General features: G+C 50.2%; 1 protein-coding gene across 11 annotated transcripts in view; it reads right to left on the reverse strand.

The window, feature by feature from the left end:
• Positions 1–422: 422 nt before the first annotated feature.
• Positions 423–15,532, reverse strand: part of LOC130542820 (thyroid receptor-interacting protein 11-like) — a 50,725-nt gene continuing 35,615 nt past the window's right edge. For 9 of the 11 annotated variants that reach the window (XM_057307625.1, XM_057307624.1, XM_057307620.1 and 6 more), the window contains 2 exons: positions 13,543–13,617; positions 423–12,021 (listed from right to left, as the gene is read on the reverse strand). In XM_057307625.1, coding sequence (XP_057163608.1) covers positions 1,050–5,243 — 4,194 coding nt within the window. In that variant the 5' untranslated portion in view covers positions 5,244–12,021; positions 13,543–13,617 and the 3' untranslated portion in view covers positions 423–1,049. Of the gene's footprint in view, positions 12,022–12,107; positions 13,618–15,532 lie in introns of all 11 variants that reach the window. The other 2 variants (XM_057307616.1, XM_057307621.1) reach the window with 2 other exon arrangements.

Consider the following 15,532-nt stretch of genomic DNA (forward strand, 5'->3'; position numbering starts at 1 on the left):
GCTCGGGTCACGATCCTAGGGTCCCAGGATTGAGCCCCACATAGGGCTCCCTGCTCAGCTGCGGGCCTATTTCTCCCTCTCCCTCTGCAGCTCCTGCAGCCTGTGCTCTTCCCCTACTTTCTGTGGCAAATAAACAAGTAAAACCTTAAAGTAAAAATGCAAAGAGGTCTGAATGGATGGATTCCTGCATACAATGGAGCAATCAGCCTTGAACTGCAAATGAAGATGTGGAGTGGCTTTTGAGAAAATGGACTAGGCAGTCCATCATGGACATTTGGAATAAAAATCGCTTAAATCCTGATGATAGGAGCTAGTTAAATAATTTAGGGTATATCCATAAAATGCCGGGTTTTCTTTTAAAGAATGAATTGGAATTTATTCACATTTGGAAAGATCTCTAAGGCAGAGTGAGTTAAAAAAAAAAAAAGTCAGAAAATACTATACTCCCAAATAGTCAAATACACATATATTTCTAAAAGGCCGGAGAGAAATCCCGTTACCCATAGAGTGATTTCCTAGGCAACAGAAAAACAAATGGAACAAAAATTAAAAATGAAGAAAAAGAGAGAGAGAGAAATGGGACTTAGCTGGGTAAAACAAATTTACATTTTTTTTTTAATTGTACGCGTCTTGTACTTTCATGCTGTTCACCTTGTTTCTCGTACAAGGTGTGTGTGTTCGTGTATTTGGTAAGTTCGGAACATTAAAACCAGTTGATGTGTTCCTTACCCAGGGTATATGTAGATACCTGCTCCTTGTGAAAACATTACAGCATTACAAACAATATTGGAAGTATCCTTGGACCACAGCCTCCAACCCCACCAATGTCTACTCTCATAAGAAGTCACCACTGTTTTCAGTTTGGGGAATACCTCTGCAGTCATTAAAAGACCTCTGTTCTTGTTAAGTCATAAAAGAATATTTTTATTAAGCTGAAAGCAAAACTGCAAATACATTACGTTTTGCAAAAGGCCATTTTGGGCTAAGGTAGACACACAGAGTGACTTGCGTTCTTCAAAGCGCCGTCTCCTCTCCGGCTTGAGAATCGTCTATTTCTTTGAGGGGCCTGTGGCCGCCATTCCAACCTTCGTGGCAGGTGACAGTATTTGGGGCGTGTATGTGGGGAAAGCATCAGTGACAGCATTTAGAAGAAGGTGCTCCGATCCATCCGTTTCTGGTCCTGGGGGGGTAATGAGAGACACAGCTGTGGTGCGGGGCTTCACATCTTTTTTTCGGGGTGTGGATCCTAGGGCAGTGTTCAGATGTTGTGGGCCTTGTTTCTTAGCCACTTTTCCCCTTCCTCCTGAATCTGGGGGCTTCACGGCATGAGCAGAGGGTTTAGGTGGTGGAGAAGCTGAATGTGATTCCGCTTCTAGAAACTGGATGAAAAGTCCTGAAAAAGAATTGTTGGCCATAGCTCGGTGACTTGGTTTCCCAGGTGTGTTGGGGGCGCTTCTGGATCCAGGCCCCCCCGTCACCCAGCTGGTAACCCCACCTGGCCTTTCACTGAACAGCTGGCGCATCTGGTCTTCTTGGATCCCCAGCGTGCCTGCCATCAACCTTAAGGCTTCCTGCCGGTCGGCATCAGGTGCTTGCAAAGAGCCCACGAAGAGTCTCCTCAGGAGGGTTTTGTCCACCATGCCTTCGGACTTACTTACTAAGTCCATCAGTTTCTTCTGGGTGTCCTCCAGGACTTCCTGCTGGACCTCGTTCTGTTTCTTGACTTCTTGGAGCTGGTCTTCCTTCAGACCCAAGTCAGCCTTTGCTTTCTGGAAGCGTCCCTGCAATGACTTCAGTTTCCCTTCTAGGCTGTCTGCCTTTTCCATCCACTCGGCGAGTTCCAGCTTGAGGGCGGCTAGAACGTGACCGTACTGCCTCCCTTCCTCCTGGGAGGCTGCAAGCTGGAAGGCGGCTTCCTCTTTCTGCTGGGTGACCACGTGCAATTGCTCCCGCAGCGACTGCACCTGCACACTGGCTCGATGGCTCGCGTTTTCCAAGGCCGTGGAAGACAAAACGAGCTTTCCCTGCAAGACCGTCACTTCCTCTCTGAGTTGAGCCACTTTGCCTTCTGAGACCAAAGCTTCGCGGCGACGAGAATCTTCGGCTTCTGAAGCGACGTGACGCCGTCTCTCCAGCTCCTGGGTGAGGCGTGATTCTCTCTCCCGTAAATGGTGCACCTCCTTCTGGAGGGCACAGGTTTCCATTTGTTTCTGTGTCAGTGCCAGCAGGACTTCCTCTCTCTCCTGTGGACACACAACTGTCTGGTCCTGCACGGATGCAACTGCATCGACGAGCCGCTTCGCTTCCCCGGTCTCGCCCTCTTCTTTCCCTCGCAATACTTGCTCCAAAGCAAGTGCCTTCTCTTCCACCGCAGCGGACTGGGATTCCTCCTCTCTCGGCAGCATGGAAAGCCGCCTGTTGGTCTCTTGCAAGGCCTGATTTTCCATTTCCTTTTCTCTACACGTTTCCACGAGCTTTGCATTTTCCTCTTTCAGTTGACACACATCCGTTTCAAAATCTGCTAGTCTCTCCTTCAAATCGGTGACTGCCTGCCTCAAAAGGTCATTTTCACTCACTTGGCTACTGAACTTCTCCTGCAAAGAAAGCAATTCCTCACTTTTCGCTTGCAGTCGGAGCTCTTGATCCGGAATGAAGTTTTGCAGAACGGCCTGTTTCTCCTTCAGCGGCTCCATGTCGGAATCCCCGTGTTCCTGTTGTTTGCCTTCTCCTGGGGACGCGGCCGACACGGAATCCATCCATCTCTGCTTCTCTTCCTGGAGGGTTCGAATCATTGTATCTTTTTCTTGCATTGATTTTCTTAGCTCTTCTACCTCCTCTTGGCGCAACTGAGAAGACTGGCTCACTACGTCAGATGTCACGGCCTTCAGAGAGTCAGCTGGCTCTGAGGAGTCGGGGGAGGGCTGCAGGAAAATCGCATCCAGTTTCCCTAAAAGGAGATCCTTGGCGTGGCAATTCTCCCCGATGCTGAGCTGAATTCGTGCCAGGTCCTTCTCTAAGTGTTCTAAGGTTATTTCCTTGCCTCTGTAAGTCTGGATCAGGTCCATAGAGGTCGCCTGCAGTTTGGAATCCTCCTCGCTGCCAGGGCAAGCCTGCGCCTGGAGCTGGCGAAGATCGCTCTGAAGCTGGGGTGACTCCTGCTTCATGTTTTGGACCGTGGTCATCACCTGCTCTTTCCACTCTTCCATGATCTTCACTCGCTGTTTGAACGTGTCCCGTTCCCGCAGAAGCTCCTTGAACTGATCGATGTGAACGCCGCGAACCTCATCACCAGTGCTGGAGGTCTGCAGGATGGTCAATAAAGTCTGACATTTCTGACTTAAGGCATCCACTTCGAGGTCTTTTTCTCGAATAATGTGTGATAAATTCTGAATCGTTTCTCTAAACATCTCCTGACCACTACATTCAATTCTCGGGGACAGTTTCCGATTTTCCTCTTGCATCCTCTGGAGCTCTGCTTCTTTGGCAGCAAGTCTCTCTGTCATTTTCTGATACTCCCTTGTCAGATGGCTATTCTCCCTCGTTTTCTCATTTAAGACAGCCAACACTTGGTCGCTTTTCGAAGCACACTCTTGCAATTGCTGCTGAAGTCGCTCCACGTCCACGCGCTGGCGCTGAGAAGCTGCAGAGATTCTGCTGGAAAGACCCTCGATCTCCAAATCCTTCTGCTGGATAATCTGAGTTAGTTTACCAATCTCCTCTTTGGACACCCGATCGATGTGTTCGGTCAATCGGATGTTCTGTTCAGTTAGAAGCTTCATCTCCACTTCTTGCTCTTTTATTCCTTGGACTGATCTTTGAGTTTCGCCTTTAGATGGATCAAGCTTCTCACTTCCGTTCTCTCTAGGAAGAGGCTGACTGCTTGTGACTTGAACGTCGTCACAGTGCTCTGCTGCAATGTGCTGGCTTTTGTCAGGCAGCTGGGCTTTCATTTGGCCTAATGTGTCTTGCAAATTCTGAATCTCCTGGTCTTTCGCTGCAAGGAGCTGAGCGCGTTCAATATGCAGCTGCTCCTGCTGGGATTGAAGATGGTCCACGTTCTGCTTCTGCTCCTGTAGAGACTGAAGCAGTCTTATCTTCCCCTGCTGCTGGTTGTGAATGATCTTCTGTTGTTCCTTTACTTCCTCCTCGAGGTCATCTTTTAACTCGTTCAGTTGGAAGACTTCACACTCCAGTTCGAGGATTTTAGGGTCAGGTACAGGGCGACTCTGTTGTCTCAGGCGCTCCAGTTCTTCTTTCAGATGATGATTTTCGGCGGTCACGGAGGTGAGACGCATGTCTTTGTCCTCCACGGTTTGCTCTAAAAGGTCATTGCTTCTTGAGGCTTTTTCTTTAATGACCTGTGTCAATTGCTTCTGCTCCTCCAAAGCAGAGGACAGCATGTCCTTGGTTTCTCTGTGGTCGGCGTCCATCTGCTCGATCTTCTTTTGGAGGTGGAATAGTTCCAGGTCTTTCTCTTGCATGAGTCGGATCAAACGTGCATGCTCTAAAGGTAACAATTTCTTGATGGTTTGCTTGTACTTCCTCTTCTCTTCCAACGCCTTCTTCTCAGTCCGATACAATTTCGCTACTAACCGCCCTTTTTCGATCTTTAAAGCCCTCACAGCAATGTTGTTTTCCAGACACTCCTCGTTGTTACGGAGAATCGATTCTTCCAGCTGGTGTCTTACATCTTGGAGTGCCAAAACCAACTTCTGGTTTTCTGCTCTGACATCAGAAGCAACGTTGTTCAGATTGTCGTTCAGCCGCTCCATCTCTGCAAGTTGTTGCTCCACCCGTCCAAGCTCACTTTCCCTTTGCTCATACTCACGTAGTTGTTGGCGGTGCCTCTCAATGACGTCGGCCAGTTGCTTCTTGTGGAGCCTCTGTAATACCGATACTTCAAGTTGGTGTTCGTCTAGCTTCTTCATCCGTTGTTGTTCTAGGTCCCTGATGGTGGTCTTCAGTTTCCAAATTTCACTGGAGTCTAGTATCTTTGATGACGACTGAGACAAACGCCTCCAGTGACTAACCTCAGCCTCCAGTGTTTCGATGTCCTTCATGAGTCTGTTGATTTGTGCCTGTGATGTGATGAGGTCGGCAAAGTCCATCTCCTCGCCAGTGGACGTTCCCTTTCCCACGTGCCCGGTGAAATCAATGTGGCTGGTGAAGCAAGGCTCTCTGCCATCCACTTCCCCTGGGGAATGGTCTAGGCCAGAGCCCAGGCCACCAACCCAAGGCAACATCTCTGCGGGTCATAAAACTGTCCTGGTCCGCTGTGAAAAAGCGTCCAGTGCAGTCGGACTACCCCGCCAAGTGTCCCAGAACCCCTGCCTGCGCGAGCCTAAGAATCCCAAGACAATAAGCGTTTCTAGGCAACGCTTGCGTGGGCCCGGCCCCCCTCCCCTCTGCAGACCAGGTCCTTAGGAAAGGCCAAGGCCTTGGTCTTTCCCAAGGCCGTCTTTGGCCACTGGTCCCGGTCCCAGCCGCTCATCCCCACGACTTCTCACGCCAGGGCTGGGCCCCTTCCGCTTCTTCCCCCGCTTTCATGGCGGTCCTGGGCGGGTCCCAAGTGCATGCTCCTGCCTCACCGCCCCCAGGTGCCTGCCCACACAAAATGCACTTGGCCCTCGACTTTCCCCCTAAGTGGTATCACAGTACACAAACTCCTTTGGCGTGTGCTTTCCACGCAACCGAATCTTTTTAATGGAGGTGAAAGGTACACAGTCCCACGCACCCATCCACCTAGGAGTGAAGGTCCTAGGTGCATTTGACAAATGTCTACACACGTGTAAGGCATGGCCCTCAAGAGACTTTGGGCATTTCCAACCTCCAGAGGCTCCAGAGTGACCTGTCCCTCCCTGCCTCGTTAGCCTGCGGGGACAGTGAGTCCCACTCCTGGGTTTGCTGGTTCACTGGCGGCCGGGAGCGCTGTGACCCATCAACTGCCTCCCGCAGGTGTGCGGCCTAGACCGGGGAGGGGGTCGCGGGCGGTGGCGAAGACCGTGCTGGATAGGGGGCTCCTGGCATCTCACAGAGAGGCCTGGGGTTCAGGCCTTGGGTGGAGGAGGGGCTGGGAACCACACCCCTTGCCTGGTCCCACAAGGCCCCCCCGGTGGGCGGTGCCACTGGATGAGAGGCAGAGAGGGCGGGGCTCCCGTCCAGGAACAGCTCCACAGCCGCCTGGGCCCTGAGGTGATGCAGCCCTCTGAGCGGTTCCCAAGCTGCCCTGCCCAAGCCCCTTGGTCAGCCGCCTCCACCAGGAAGAAGCAATCCAACTGCATGAAGCAGGGGCCAGCTAGACCGCGGGTAGGCGAGTGCGCCGATCTGGGTTGGCACGGGATGAGCCGATTGGGGACGCTGGCCTGGCCGCCTCGGCAGGGCCGGCTGTTTTCTGGGCCGCGCGCTCGATGCCTTGCAGCACGCGGGATCTGGGACCGGGCTGCGCCACGTCGCGACCTGGAGCCCAGCTCTGGGCCAGCGCCAGAGCCCCCGGGGAGCAGCGGGGTGGGTCGTCATCCCGCCGCCCATTGTCCAGGCCCGCAGAGCATCGCCCAGGAGGGAGTGGACCCGAGCCTTCCCCTGACCTCCCCCGGCCTTCCCCTGACCTCCCCCGGGGTTGGCCCCGGGTGAAAACTCAGGTAACCCTTGTGCCTGAGGCCAGGCGGACGCTGTGCTCTGGGGGTGGCGTCCTCAGCCTTTCAGGTTCGCCCTGCTGCTGCGGACCCTCCACGTCCAAGTGCCTGATGGCAGTAAATAAGGAAGGGATCATCAGAGCCCATCGGATGCGCCCAGGGAGTTTCGGTGGTCCATGCAGGGGCTGTACAGGTGTTGCTGTTCCCAAACCCGGGCCCCTGTGGACCCGACTGCCCAAGTTTTTGATATTGACAAATTGGGAACTGGGTGGAAAGAATTGTGGAAACGCCTTGGGCCGACTTTTAGTTTAGCTCTTTAATAGCTTTTTAAAAAGCCTTTCTCCCTTTGGATTTGGAAGCAGATCCTTCTCCAGGTTTCTTGGGGACTGTTTTCATGCTTGACAGGAAACATTCTCCATTATGAAATGACAGAAGACACCAGGGTTTGCAGACCACCAGGCTGTTGGAACAGGAACCACTGGTGGTTTTGAGAGGTCCTGGAGGTGACTGTCATGTGCCCAGGTATCTGGGACACATCTTTCAAGGTCTTTTAGGGCAGTTAGCTGTACTGGACCTAGTGACTGTTTTTGCTGGGCAGAGACATGAAGGTGTGAGTCTTCCACAGCTCTTGCTTCTTTTTTTTCCAAAAGTTGGGTCAAAGGGGGAGTTTGACTTGGCCAGAACACGTGCGGATAGTTCCGTGTGTGTGTGTCTGTACCAAAATACTTTGACTTCCCCTCCCATTTCTTCAATTTCCTTGTTTAAGGTTTGGGTCCCCCCCACCCCACCATAACTTTTTGCTTAGTGGCTTAGTTTTGTTGTTTAACTTTGTTGCTACCCCACCCTATTACCTTAGTGTGCATTTATCCTGTTACCAGAGTTGATGCCTGTGCCCTAAGCCTAGCGCTGCCTACTTTTCTGTCATTTGTAGGAAATGATAGAAATAATGCCCAGCGGGAGGTAGACAGGATAGTAGTGATGTAGTTTTGGAAGGCAGGTGAGGTTTGGTGGGCTGAGATCTCGAGCCAACGCCCGAGAAAGAATTCTTGAGACGTCTTTAGGGCAAAATGCTGGTTTTCTTAAAGCACTGGGACAGGATCCCTGGGCAGAAAGAGCTGCTGTAATGGGGTTGTGGGGGCAACTGATTACATACTTGGGAGTTGGGAGAGGGAAAGAAAAGGGAGGGCTTCAAAAGAACTTTCCTACGCTAAAGAGGATACTGGAGACCTTGCCATTGTCAGGTTAAGGTTGTTTTCCCTTCTAGCAAGGTATTAACATTAAGATAGTTGGAAGTTTCCTGGAGGAATGTCACAGGGTATCAGCCTGTGCTTTGTCCTTCTGCTCCCTCTTCAGGAGTGGGGGCCAATGATTCAACAGAGAATCTGTAAATGAATCCTAAGATAATTCCTTGTGAGCTTTCTTACCCCTGCCTCCCTTTGCATTCTTAGTAACATGCCTTGTAAAATCAATATTCAATGACTGTCAAGACTGATTTGTCATGTTGTCATTCTGGCCTCTTTATATACTGTATCAGGAAAGGGGTGTTTGCTTTTTTTGTGCAAAGTTCTGAGGTATTTATTTATTTATTTATTTATTTATTTTATTTAACAGAGAAAGAGCACAAGCAGGGGGAGCTGCAGGGGGAGAGGAGGAAGCAGGCTCCCCACTGAGCACGCAGCCTGACCTGGGGCCCTATCCCAGGACCCTGGGATCATGACCTGAGCCGAAGGCAGAGCCTTCACCAACTCAGCCACCCAGGGGCCCCAGTTCTGGGCCTTTTCAAGCTACCAAGCCAGTCGGCCCCTCTTTGGCCCCAGCTTCCTCTGTAGCAGCTTCTCTCTTCACACCTGGATTCTGGCCATACGTGCCCCACTTCTAGTTTATGGAGCAGGCCGAGCATTCTTACCTCTTAGCCTCTACCTGAGATTCTCCAGAGTTCCTTTCACCACACCAGCCCTGCAGCTGCCTCCTACTCATTCTTCAGCTCTCCAGGCCAAGGTGTCTGCCTCTAAAAGGCCTTCCCTGATGCTCCGACAGAGAATGGATGGCCCCATCCCGGGGAACGTTCCTAAGTCCACACAGCACCTGGTTTTCTATGATGCAGTGGCCTCTTTACTTGTTATTGTTCCCCAGTAAACAAAATGCCTTGAGAGCCCTTGCTGTCTTTCTCTTTCATCTCCCAGGGTCTGCTGCGGTGCCTAGCACAGGGTAGAAACTCCACAAAGACTGTCAAATCCAGTGTAAATCTAGTTCCTACCAGATCGCCCTGGCGGTGTGAGCCCAAGTATGGGAAAATGAAAACTGGATAGAGTCAGTGGTGATTCACACTGGGACTGTAATTCTGGCCCTGACCTTTGACTCTGTTTGAAAATCTTTATTGCTCGATGCCAGTGGAAGCCGAGGCTATTACAGAGCTATGAAGGGTGTGGCAGTTATGCTCCCAAAGTCAAAACTGTTTTTCTGGGGAAGCTTTTGCTTCACTGCTGTCGATTTCCTCGACATATCTGTATTCCTTCCACTCCGGTCATTGTCAAGGCCTCGGGAGGAAACACGGAGGCAGGAGAGAGCCTAGAATTGTGATTCTGTGTTATCGTGTTACTGACAGACATCAGAAGTGGGATTCTGGGTGCATTGCACTCAAGAGGAAGGCTAGAAAGCGTAGGTCCCCTTCGCCCATGAGTGAAGTCGTGTGTGTGAATGGCATGCCCATCGTGTGTGTTATCCATTCATAAAAGGCCATGTTGTCTTCCCAAGAACAAGGACATTATCAGCAACCGCACAGTGAGGTTCCATGGGACGAACATGGGGGAGAATGAGGAATGGCTGCAAGGAGGGAGTTCTCATGATGTGATGTGTTTACAATGGGAGGATGAGTGTGTTTCAGAAGATGGTTTGTGTATCACAGACGTGAGGCTATGTGGTGGTCTCATGACAGGGGGGTCCCAAAGAAGAGAATTAGGATGGCTGATTCATCAAGGGGCACTTATGGAGGCCACACTGTGTACTGTTCAAGGTATTAAAGAATCACAAGTGAACACAACCCAGTTTCTGCCCTGAAGGGGCTCAATAGATCTGTGGAAGAGACAGACAAGCAAGAAATAATTATAGACCATGAGACAAGTGTTTAGAGAGGGACAGCTAATACAGTGAGCAACACTCCACTCTGAGTGAATGGACAGAGGTACCAAAACCAAACAAACAGACCAGAAGGAAATTGGAGCAGAGCCTTTCCTCCCATCTGTAAGCACGACTTTCAATGTTCTCTCCTATTGATTAGGTCTCTTTTCCTTGTAAGAGAACCCAACTCGAATTGCCCTAAGCCAAGATGGGAACTTTACTGGCTCATATGTGACCCAGAGTCCAAAAGGACTATGGCTGCAGCCAGGGCTGGATCCAGGGGATCCACTCTCTAGACAGGCTGTGTCCACAAGGAGACACCCCTGCCCCACCCAGGTTTCCTCCCTCCTCAGTTCAAGTCCCAGAGGGACATAGACTACTTTTCACTGTGGCTAGAGCCCCAGGACAGACTCTGAAGATGTCTGGCTGGGTCCCATGCCATGCCCTGGAAATGCAAATGGAGTCAGCCCCACCCAAACCACAGGGAATGGCAATGGGGGAGTACTGGTCCCCCAGAGAACACTGGGTGCTGTTACCAGCAGGGGAGAAGGAGTGCTGGTCAGAATACACTAAGTATTACATCGTGTCTTTTGTAGGGAAAGAGAACCGTCATCTACTCTTGTGAAAATACAAATTAGTAAAGAGGATCTTGAAGAACAGTTTGGCAGCGGCTATTAGAATTCATAAGGGGCAATTCCTTGAGCCAGCAATTCCTGCAAATACGCACGTGTACCTGTGCTTTCTACAACACTGTTTAATAGAAAAGCATATAAAATGCAGCTATCTAAAGGACCATCAGTACTGAATACATTAAGTAAAAAGGAATTTCCATGCAAAGGAGAACTAGAAAGCCATCAGAAATAATGAGGCAGAGCTATAAATGACAATAGAAGCACAGCCATGAGTTACTAGGATCCAGAATAGTTACAAAACAGGACGTGTCAATTATTCACTTTATTAAAATTATACATAAATCTATTTATTTTGAGAAATGTAGATTCACTCATTCAACAGATATATATTGAACTACAACCTATGTATTTATTCAGTGTATATGTACAGTCTCTCAGCAAAAACTTACTGACCCTTCTAGGTGCCAGGCACTGGACTGTATTTGTGTTTTCATGTGTGATATTTATCTGTCTCTAGGTGCACTGTTCATCCATAGGAGAAAACACTCTGAATACTGGTTATCTTGGTGGGGGGAGAGATTATGCCGGGTCTTTACTTTCTACTTCATACATTTCTGCATCGATGGATCAAAGGTAATGCAAAGCGTTAGCTCCTTCATTATAGGTAATCATTCCGACACAAGAATTCACCAAATATACAGAAAGTTATGATAGCGACAGTGTGGAGAAAACAGCCAGGCCAGCACATGGCACAGCCTGCACAGGTTGCACTTATAATCTGTAGGAGGGAAACGAAGGATGGGGGAGATGTTCTTTCTGGGAGTCTCTTCACCAGGAGCATGACTGTGGCACTGTGGTTGCACAGAGGCCTGTCTCGCTGTCTCATGTTTCCTGTGTTATCTGTGTCCACCATCCCAGAAGGCCATCCTCTCTGGGCATGTCCTCTGACCTGAATTATTAGTAAGCCCCCTGAATACTCTGCCAGACACAGACTGAAAACGATGGAACATTCTGGAAGAGGTTTACCTTGGACTGAAAGGCTTAGAGGTGAGCAGGGAGTTGCTGGAAACACTCATACTTAAAACGTGAGGGGAAACCCGGAGCACAGGGGCCGAGGAGGTGATATAACAGGTGGAGCAGGTCAGGTACAAGACAGCGGGGAGCAGTGCGGGGGGACTGGAGGATGACAGCCCCCCTCCATGAAGCAGCCACCTAGGACTTAGGGTCTGATGCTGCCAGATTGGATGTTCCCAAGGAAAGCTAGAAACAGAGATTTTCAGGAAAAAATCTATTTTGCACTGGTTGTAAATCACTGAAACCCATTTTGTAAAGATTGAAGAACGGGGACCTATGGACATCTGTTTTAAATTCCTTCAAGGTAAATGCGATGCAGTGTAAACGTATCAGCAGAAGTACACTCTGCGTGACATCGCAAGTGCTCACTCGCAGGTGCAGACAGACAGATAGACAGACACACACACACAGACACAAACACACACCCCTTTTAAAAGGAAAAGGGGAAAAAAGCAAAGAGTGTTCTGTAGTGCACATCGTACCACGTAGGTTAAGGGTACTTGCCGATTTGAAGTGGGTCCTCCGAATGTAGTTCTGTAATGGGTTGTGATAAGAAAGGCTTGATTCTGTGGGAAGATGGGAAAGAGAGAAATGAGTCAAGGAGCTCAGTTTCAGCAGAACCGCAAACACCCACTCCAGGAACGGCACATACATCCTGCTCCTGTTCAAAGCAAGGGCCACTCACTCCACAGGGCCTTCTGCTTCCTGACGTCTGGCCCTCGGCACACGCACTCACACGTCAGTGGATCGGGGCTCCGGCGAGGTCACTAAGCAGGACACTCCGAATCGGATGCCCACTCACAATCTCATCATGAAATACTGAACGCTCAGAAATCGCTCAGGATACGTCAGCAAGGATTTTCCCGATGTTCCAGGTTTTCCAAGTCGTCTCCAGTTTTCTGCCTCTTCTCAAACAAAATCTTTAACACAGTGCTCACCGCTCACAGTTCACTGAAAAAAGGACTCCTATTCAGACTTGAAGTCAGTAACGTTGATGCGATGACTCCCTCCTCCAGGATATGCAAAAAATCAGACCTCAGAGAGCCGAATCCTCCATCACAACAACCATACACAAAGGCCAATGCGTTTTTCAGCCCAGAAGCACCTCTGGGCTTGAGTGAGAGCCCGCTTCCTCTTAGTTCACTCGGGGTCCCAACAGGCTAGGACATCGTCTGCAGAGGCACAGCCTCAGATGCCAGACGGCAACCGAACAGCATATTTTCTGTAACGGAATCCTGTATTTGGAAAGGGTGAAAACCTTGTTTTCATAGGGTAAACTAGATCAACCTCATACTTGAAAACTATTTCCAGATGATGAGAATTAGACATCCTTGAAGGATAAGCTGAAACTTTTATGCTCACCAAAAATTTTTTTAAAGGCAATTCTTGGCATTTTATTGAAATCACTCATTTAAAAAGAAGGAAGGGAGTTCCTTCCAAACCCTCGGGCTTGAGGCCAGGGCTTAAATCTCAGCTCCGCCCCTTCCTTCACAGGTGCCGAGATGGAAATTCGCTTCACTGCTTTGAGCCTCGGTTTCCCCACCAGAATTCACGAGGCTGCTCTGAGCACTGAGTGAGGGGATGCAAGGGAAGCATTGCACACGGTGCTACAAAAGCTCCCAGCAGAGATTCACAAACTCGCCCTCTACAACTCTGCAAACTCCTTAAAACCTGGTCAGCGTGGCCCCCGGAATATCTCACAGACAGTAAATGACTAAGTTCAGCCTCCCATTCATTCGCTCAAACAATATTGACGACGCATCTGCTCTGGGCTGGGCACCTCTCTATGCCCTGGAGATAACGAAGTAGACAAAATACACAGAACAATTCAGATCATGAAACTAGTGTAGGTCATTTCAAGGTTCAGAGAAATGACGTTCATGGATAGAACAGTCACAAGGGAGAGTGTATTGCATGTGGAAGATGGCTCGACAGGATGGAATGAGGTCCCGGGGCCAGCAAGAAAGCGGGGAGGGGGTCCAAGGGGAGGTTCCCCTAAAATGAGGTCTCCAGCATGCATCCGGCCCCCTCCTGACCGCTGCCTCTGACTCTGCCCGGCTCTGTCCTCTGGTCCAAGCCACACTTACTGGATGCTGGGCAGCTTTCTCGTGACAATCACTGCAAAGTCGACCTCAAAAATATTTTCATGGGAGATCTTCATCCTGAGGAAAAATACACAGCAAGTTTGCTAATTCTGTATTCCCGCATACATTTACTGACCATCTTCATGTACCGAGTACTAAGCCCCAAACAGCAACGGGCTATTTCAGGGATTAAAATCAGGAACGATATGGTCAGAAAGGTACTTTTCAGGTGACTTTGGTCTCTGTGTGGAGAATGGATAGAGGACAAAAGTTAGAAGATTCTCAGAGCCGTCCAGGAAGAAGGTCCAGGGAAGAAGTCACAGGGAGCCTGAACTGGGGGAGCAGCCACTGGCATGGAGGTGGGGAGGCACTGAGAGGCGCTGGGGAAGTAGGAGCTAACAGATTTTCCAAAAAGCAGACTGAGACAGATTAGAGAGGGTCAGGAAACAATTGTGTGTTTGGGGGGGAGGGGTCGGGGCCAGCATGTGCGGGATCAAATAGGATACAACAGCAAACATCACAAAGCATCCCCGTCAGTGAGGGCGAGCACTGTCTTGTGGTACATTTACGTTTTTCTGTGAGAGTCGCCTACGGTGGGTGGGAAAGGGCAGGCGTCTGCAGGCAGGGAATGGGGGTCAGATCCCATCCACCACGTGTCTGCTGTGAGGCGCTGCAAGTCACTAAACTCCCTGGGCCAAGCTTTCCTCGTGTGCACAGTAGAGAAATTGACTGCACCTCACGGGGTTGTGAGGACTCATGAGGAAATAAATATACAAGACACACGCACAGCAGGACCTGCGCTAGTAAGCGCCAAGGGTGTGCCTTTGATTTACTGACACGGGTACACAGATGTGGGGCCTGGCCTGGGCTGTACATGTATTTTTACTGTGGGCTGCAGTAGAGAAAGTGTGAAAGCCACACACAGAGACACACACACACAAACATACACACTGAGTTAGACAAAGACAGTCATACGCACAGAGACGCAAAGACCCACACACAGCGGCACACAGACAGAAGAGACAGACACAGAGAAACAGAGATACAAAATACAGACATGTAGACACACAGACCCCTACACACAGACACACAGAAAGGCAGAGACACAAAGACACAAACACAGAGACACAGACACACACACGCAGAGACTCACAGAGACCGACACACACACACACACATAGAGAGACACACTAACGGCCCTGCTCCACCACCTGCCTCCCCAGCCTGGTCACCCCCTGGGCTCCTAGCACATTCCCCCCATCTCTGTCGTGTCCACTCACTCACTCAGCCCTGAGGAGGATTCTCGAACGCATTCTCTCCTCAGCTCACCAACTGCAAGGACACCCCTTTCTGGCCTGTTTCAACCACACACTGCGTGTCTCCTGCAACAGCTCCTCACACCCCTGAGGCCTGGCAAGAAACAAGGCTCTCCACAACCTGCTGACTGTTCGGCATCCCCCCCGCTATGCATGCTTTTAACACCCTCGTGTCCACCTTACTTCTATTCCAGAAATACAGAACCAGTTGGTCAAAGGGGAAAGACAAAGAGAAACACAGATGCCGGTGTCCAGAATCCGGTGGTGGTGCCGCCGGTGCAGGCTGGGCCAAAGGAAAAGCGGGGGTCAGGATGATACCCCTGTTTCTGATGTGAACAACTGCGCAGGGAAGAGCACCGTGTATGTAGACGGTAGTATGTAGTATGTATATTAACTCACCTATGTAGACAGTCAGGAGCGATGGGAAGCAGGGATGGGGGAGGGTCGCTGTCTTAGGGGTTGGCAAGATGGGGTCAGAAATCACAAGCAAGCATTTTCTAGTAGGAGGTGATCCCTATGGGTTAAGTGTCAGGACCATAGGTCCAGCTACCCCCCAACCTAGTGGAAAAATCAGAGGGTCTGCTTTGGGGGAGAGGGAGGGTGACAGAGGGACACAGGAGGAGAGAGTAAAGGACCGCTTCGTGATGTATCAGAAAAGACAGGCTCACCCATCTCAA

This window comes from Ursus arctos, unplaced genomic scaffold (assembly GCF_023065955.2).
Source record: "Ursus arctos isolate Adak ecotype North America unplaced genomic scaffold, UrsArc2.0 scaffold_50, whole genome shotgun sequence".
In the NCBI taxonomy this organism is placed as follows: Eukaryota; Metazoa; Chordata; class Mammalia; order Carnivora; family Ursidae; genus Ursus; species Ursus arctos.